The following is a 7076-nucleotide window of genomic DNA, read 5'->3' on the forward strand; positions in this document are numbered from 1 at the left end:
CCCTTTGCTGACAGAGATGAATAATCATCATCAAAACAGTACAAATACCTAATTATTTTACAGAGATTAAACATATTTACTAGCAATTTATGAGCAAAAATTGCTTCAAAGTAAATCTAGACCAAATTTCTTTAAGTGTAGAAATGTCTTGGTCCTGTGGACAAGTTTGACTCTTTTTTAACCCAAAGTATCATACTTGTATACAAAAAGAAATCGGCAGCATTTTCGTATCTTTCCAGAAGACAAGATTACGACAGTGAACAGGTTTTAAGATAGAATTCAAAACCTTTATTACAAAAATAAGTTACACTCACCTCATTTTACAGTATAAAACAATTTATTTGCTGGAATGCAAAAACGTTGTTGGCCACCAACAATAGTTTAAAACTGCTCACACATCTTTTCAAAAGGTTGCAATGTTACATCTTTATCGAGAGGGAGTTAACTGTGTACAAAACCGGTTGAATGGTTCTGTCACCTGCTTGCTATATACGGAATATAAACTGAAGCTGCAGTATCCCTTTTTCTACAAAAACCAGTTCATCTCTTGCCTGCGAACGCAAGCTCGGGAAAGTGGCAAGCACCAATATCGATTGTTCGTCTAAAGTCATGATTGATTATAAAAACTACACAATTCAATGTTCTTCGACTGGCGTTCGCGAGAACCGCCCGGCGTTGGCAGAAAAAAGGACACTGCAGGGCTTAGCAAATGCAGCGGATGCATTTGTGAAGTTTAAGCCAATACAAAAGTAACATTTTATTCCAAACTATCATACAATCATACACCCAGTAACTACATAATCTGAAGCAGCAAGGCAGCTAATTCAGTTGAAAGGATGATAAAAGCAGGGCTTGTTCCAGCTCATCACATGAGATTCATTTGCATGCCCAGTTTTACTGTTTGCAATGTCAGAGCAGCAGCGGATTGACTACATTACATTAAGAATATCTGCTGCCCTTGTGCATATTTTCATAAGAAACAAGCCCTGCTCCTATGCTTCGACGCGTCCCTATTTACAGTACAGGCAGGGTAGTTGAATCCTCTTTACTGAGGTAGTTAACCGACCCTTAAAAAGACAAGTTCTGAAAAGAACCACGTTCCTGGAATGCCTGACTTGTCCACGCGAGGCGGTTACACCAAAAACCCGCAGATGTTCTCAATCCCAATCCAAGCGCTTTAGGTTAGCATGGACATTCCCACAACAACATTGTAGTTAGCACAAAAATATACATCAGCATCAAGCTCCTCCAAGCCACTTCAAACACAGGAGTAAAAAAAAAAGAAAAAGTGCAAAACACATCTGACGTATTGGGATCCTTGAGAGTCTGAACTTCAGTTCCATAATGTGGCGTGTTTAGACATGGACTATATAACTGGGGATGTATTTAGACGGGCTCCGAATGGGGAAAAACTGTGTGTCCGGGGTTTCGACTCGAGAAATCTTATGGTTTGTCGGGGATGGCAGTATAGGAGATTTGCTTCAATACAGGCTGGAATATCATTGGACATTTGAGTTTGCTTTAACCTTATGAACACTGGTAGCATCCGGTGTAACCCCATACAACAAGTCAGTCTTCATACTACCTGGTCAGGACCAGCCTCGACCCCCTTTCCCTGGTGAAACAAAAAATATGCATGCTTTATTCACACAAACACAAGCAGCGGTACATAATCAGGTTCATGCAGGACCTTCACAACAAAAGCACAAGAGATGGATCATCCAAAGTCTAGGAAAACTCCCACTTAATGAGAACGCTGAGGACATCGGTGCCAATGAGTAGCACAGAATCTGTAAATTAATATCTTTGATATTAATGCATGTGCTGAAGCACGAGCATGTCCGGCTGCAGGAGTGCACCTGGTACGTTCACATTTAAATCATTACATTTATAACAGACAGGCTTTGCGATGCATTACAGCGAAAGCATTGACTCCGCCCATGCAGTTTCCATCTTTAGACTTGTTTTGCAATCCTCCCTTGTCTTCAGCGCATGCAAATGTTAATACAGGTGTTTTAAAAGCCGAATATTTAAACTTTACTAGCAAAATCCGAAAAATATTGTTTTTGCATAAGTTTAAACTATTTCTGTGTATCAGTTCAACTGAATATTTTACATTTAACCAAATTAAGACATATTCAGTAATTTGCATAATATCTCAAAAGCTGCATTTTTCATGCAGTAAAATATTGGACACTAAAAAATGATTATGTAAATAAATTATTGGAGTACGTTTTACAAGAAAAAACTATTTCAGTTTTTCTACTTTAAATTTACCCATTTAATTACATGTCATTGATCTGTAATTATCTGTGAAATTTACTAGCAATTTATGTGTGAAAATAGTTTAATTCCTACCCCGATATTTTTTCACATTATTTTACTGTAAAATTTACATGATTAAATATTCTTCCTTGTTTATGTAGTAAAAAAAAAAAAATTGTAACTAGATTTTTGCTGTATTTTAGTATTTTGGTGAAATGCTGCTTCTCATTGGGAAAAACAAATCTGAACCATTTCAGAGCAAATACAAGTGATCAAAAAAAAAAAAACATTCTAAAAACGTTTTCATTTAGCCAAAAACCAACAATAAATTGTAACGGATTAATTAAATTTAACAATCAACACTCAAAAACGAAATATTTAAATAGCACATAAGGCAGTTTTTATATAAACTTTTTAATGATATAATTATGTTTTTACTCCATTTTGTTGTTGAAAAATTACATTTAAACGGTGGCTGGAAAATGTGTGCAGAAAACAGCATAGACTACAAGATCTCAGTTCATCTAAATGAAGTTCAATTAAAAACAACAAATTGTCACACTCATGTTTATCCACATTTTGTGCACAAAGCAACAACTGTAGTAGCGCTAATTAAACGCATATGTAGCAGTCTAAAATGAATCCGTGTATGTAAGTGCTATGAATTTAATTGCCAGGAATGAAAGAAAAGTGCAAACCTTTGGTCCGTTTCGTCCACAAGGTGCCTTGCAATGTAAGCAATATGAAAAGGAGGGGAAGGAAAAAACAAACGCCAAAACATGTATTTTGATCACCATGTCCTTTGTCGAATTTGACTTAATAAAATGAGTGCACATCTAGCCTAGAGCGCTTCAAAACCTCCTGCCAACACTCCAGGATTGCTCCACCCACACATCACGTACCACTCGACATCTCTGCTGGAGGCCTGCTCTGGACCCTCGGCCACCTCGGCTGGGCACCGGACCCCCGCGCTGAGAGTAACCGGCCCGTCCTCTGGGAGCGGTGGAGCCGCGGCCCCTGGACAGCGTGGGGCCCCGGACTCCTCTGTTGCCTCTTCCTCTGACGTGAGCTTGAAAGTCATCGTAGCCGTAGTAGGGGTCGTCGTAACCGCCTCTGTAGTTGTGATAGTCATAGCCGTAGTAATCGTAATAATCTTCATAGCTGTAATAGTCGTGGGGATACGAATAACCTCTAGCGCCTCGTCCTCTTGCTCTCGTCGGGGGATGCATATGCGGCGGCCCGTAGTAATAATATTCATCATACCTGAAACAAACACAGAGAAATGGGCGTGTAAAGCTGTGGAAAAGTGGGCATGAAGAGGAGACACAACAGCCACTAAAACACAGACATACAACTCTCATTATACAGAGTAATAGCGGTATGACCAAAAATCTGTTTCACGGTATGACTTATTTCACGGTATAGTATAGTGGTCGACCGATATTGTTTTTTTGACAGCCGATGCCAATATCTTGGAAAGCAGGGTGGCCGATATAAAGCCGATATAATTGTATTTATTTTAATTAATATTTACGAAATTTGAAATCCTTTGAAAATTGATTAAAACATACATTTGTAAAATAAACATACTTATAATTTAGATGACAAAGTATTTTTCACAAATAAATATTTAATAAAAATATAATTAAAAAGGAAGTAAACTGTAACCAACAGGGCACTCAGTATTCTGGGAAGTTTGTGTGCATTGCGAATCATATTTTTTCAAATAAAGCCAAGGTAACACTCATTTTACATACAGCACACAGTGGAAATAACATTAATATGGCAGTGGGCAAATGCATAAAGCGCAGCATAATTTGAAATCACGAATTTAATGTTTAAAGTATTCGATTTGCACGGACCGAAAGTCACGCAGAGAACACATGATCACGCAGGTCACATGCACACTTCACAAGATCTCACAACTGCATTCGACTAAGTTTGCAAGGTTTGTGAAATTACATTTTCATTAGCCATTCAAAGATTTGTTTGAATGAAGTAAATGCGTATTTGCTGAATGCTGACGGCAAACGAGAAAGTATTATAATGTTTGCCTTTCTATTACTAATAATATAAAAGCAATCATTATAATACTTTTTGTATACATTAATTACTTTGTTTAACTGTTCTATCGGATTATTAGACAGACTTCTATCCGTATTAGACAGAACAACAGCGAACAAGAGGGAGAATGTGAGCACTGTGTGCTCAGGCGCTGCCGCTCTCAGCGCCTTCAAAATAAAAGTCCCGACTCGAAAGCATCGGCCAAACAGAAAAAACATATCGGCCGATGCCGATATTTGAAAAAAAGCTAAATATCGGCCTAGGCGATATATCGGTCGACCACTACTGCTGTCCCTTTAAGACCAACTGCACGGATCCAATATACTGATACACATCCAGTTTTCACCCAACTGTTTAGGTTTATTTAACACATAACCAACTGTGTTTACGGGAATACGCCACACGACGGGCATTTTGACATAACTGTGTGCATATTTAACCATTCAAGCACGAAAGAGAACTGTTTTCGTGATCACATGCTGTCTGAGAGAGGTGCTTTAGCTGTGTCAGTCAGCGCGAGAAGCGGATTGAGTTCTTTTTTACTGCTTTTTGCGCTTAACTTTATTAAACATCATGCAAGCCCCAAATTCGCGATTGCATGCTGTCTGACAGAGGCGCTTTCTGAGTGTGTGTATCAGTCAGCGCGAATGCGTCCCACTCTTTATTTTCTCATTCATGCATGTTTCCTTATCACTCGAAGGTGTATATAACTTAAGTAGTACGATGTTGCGCAAATATATTTGCATACCACGGAATACACGATACAGCATAATCTCTAATGATCTCTAACACTTTATTCCGCCGTAACGATATATACCGTCACACCGCCCAGCCCTAATGGAAAGTAATAAAAAAAAAAAGTATATTATACTGAAGAATTCAACAACTTCGATACCTGGTATGACTGAAACAATGTGTGAGTGGAAGACACAGAATCCCAAAGCCTGCAATGCAGCCTGACACAGCTCCTCGTTCTCACTGGAGATATGAACCTGAAAGGAAAAACATAATTCATCTGCAGGGCTGACGACACAGCAAAGACATAGCTTTCTGAATTAATAGCTTCTGCCTATTTTTACTTACTACAAAAACAAAACAACAACACAAAAATATAAGAATCAAATGTTACATTCAAAACGTTCCAGTGAATGAGTCTGGTAATCCACAGAGGAGACCAACTTACCAAAAGGACTTTACTTAGACGTGCAAAATGTTTTACAACTACAGACAGAAACTGACGCCCCTCCTCTCCATTCAGGCGGCTAAGAGAAAGAAAAAGAACAACAAAAGTCTCACGATTGATCTATAAATACCTTTAAAAGTTACAGCTCAATTGCATGCCCACTAGACACGCAAGAACCAATGAGGTTCGTTCTAATGCATCGAGCAAGTACATCTGAGCTTCCGTTTACCATAATCAATACAATACATGTGCAATGATCAATACTTGCAATATGAAACATGACAAAACTGTATCACTACAACACTAAATAAGCTTTTATCATGGAGACATCCATATATTTGACTAAAACCCTTCTACACAGACAGACACCAGAACCGTAGGTTAACACTTACTTTGCGATGGTGATGTAGGCATCTGTCTTCTCTGACAGCCCGGCTGCTTCATCTTCCAGACACTCCAGAAGAGGAAGGAGGCTGGCACTAGATAGAGGCACTGCTGCCATCATCCTCACAACCTGAAAGACAGGAAAGCACATTAAAGTCATGCATACAGCATTGACTACAAGGAAGAACGAATATAATGCAATAAAATGCAAAAACTCCTTTTTTTTCTGGTTCAGTTGTTTAATTGGAACAGGGCTTTAAATGGCTATGTTGCTTTAAATAAACTTTTACAAATAAATTTCGAAACTCTTCTGTCCCTTGGACCTATGGGACCCTAGAATGAGTCCCACCTTTCACCCCCTTAAACACAGAGTTGTGCATCATATTTAATAGTCTGCAATTAATAGTCGATTATGAAATACTATGCATAAATGTGAATGTGTGAAAAGTGAATATTTTAACTATTTAATGTTATTTTAGTAGTGAGCTGGAGTCAATGCATGCATGCAGGACATTGTGTTCTCTCGATGCACACGAACAAACGGCAATAATGTTTTCAAATTAAGACCAAGAGATGTAAATTCAGTCGTCTATGTCACCTTACTGACATATATATGGGGAGAATAAAACCTCACACGATTCTTACGTGTTGTTTAGCTAACTTGCACGAGAGGCTAATAACAATACGCCATCCATTATAACCAAAACTCTCTGCCAAATATCACAATATATTTGCTTTTAAATACTAGTTTTTTTTACTGGTGGGTGTGCCCAAATTGGTTGAGCTGTCCGAGATGCAAAAATTACACCATATTGTCGTTTGTTTCTTAAAGCTATTGTGTTAATCATGTGCGTTGAGCATACAATTTGTGGGCACCTCGCGTGCAGCGCAAACAGATCAAAATGTGCCGTTTATTGAAACCTTTAAACCGTCGTGTATGCGTTTGCTGTACTCAATCTAATCCAACAGGAACTTTCCCTACAAAGACTGCAGAGTTAGCGAGCTAGTTACCCACCCAACCCCCTGAGCACACGCACCAACAGACACAACTCAAGATGTCTCACCTCGCGCTATCGCCCACTGAAGGCGAGATCATCGACACACGAGCTATATCAGAAGAATCGGGAGAGTTTATACAACAATGTTTGTAAATGATCACGGCTACGCTGCGTCTGTCAAC

General features: G+C 38.8%; 1 protein-coding gene across 1 annotated transcript in view; it reads right to left on the reverse strand.

Moving 5' to 3' along the window:
* Positions 1 to 292: 292 nt before the first annotated feature.
* syncripl (synaptotagmin binding, cytoplasmic RNA interacting protein, like) overlaps positions 293 to 7076 on the reverse strand; it is a 34999-nt gene continuing 28215 nt past the window's right edge. Inside the window, exons 11-12 of the mRNA XM_016531849.1 lie at positions 3168 to 3528; positions 293 to 1615 (exon numbers count right to left, since the gene is read on the reverse strand). Coding sequence (XP_016387335.1) covers positions 1577 to 1615; positions 3168 to 3528 — 400 coding nt within the window. The 3' untranslated portion in view covers positions 293 to 1576. The remainder of the gene's footprint in view (positions 1616 to 3167; positions 3529 to 7076) is intronic.

The sequence above is a fragment of the Sinocyclocheilus rhinocerous genome, unplaced genomic scaffold, assembly GCF_001515625.1.
Source record: "Sinocyclocheilus rhinocerous isolate Xijiao unplaced genomic scaffold, SAMN03320098_v1.1 scaffold364, whole genome shotgun sequence".
Lineage (NCBI taxonomy): Eukaryota > Metazoa > Chordata > Actinopteri > Cypriniformes > Cyprinidae > Sinocyclocheilus > Sinocyclocheilus rhinocerous.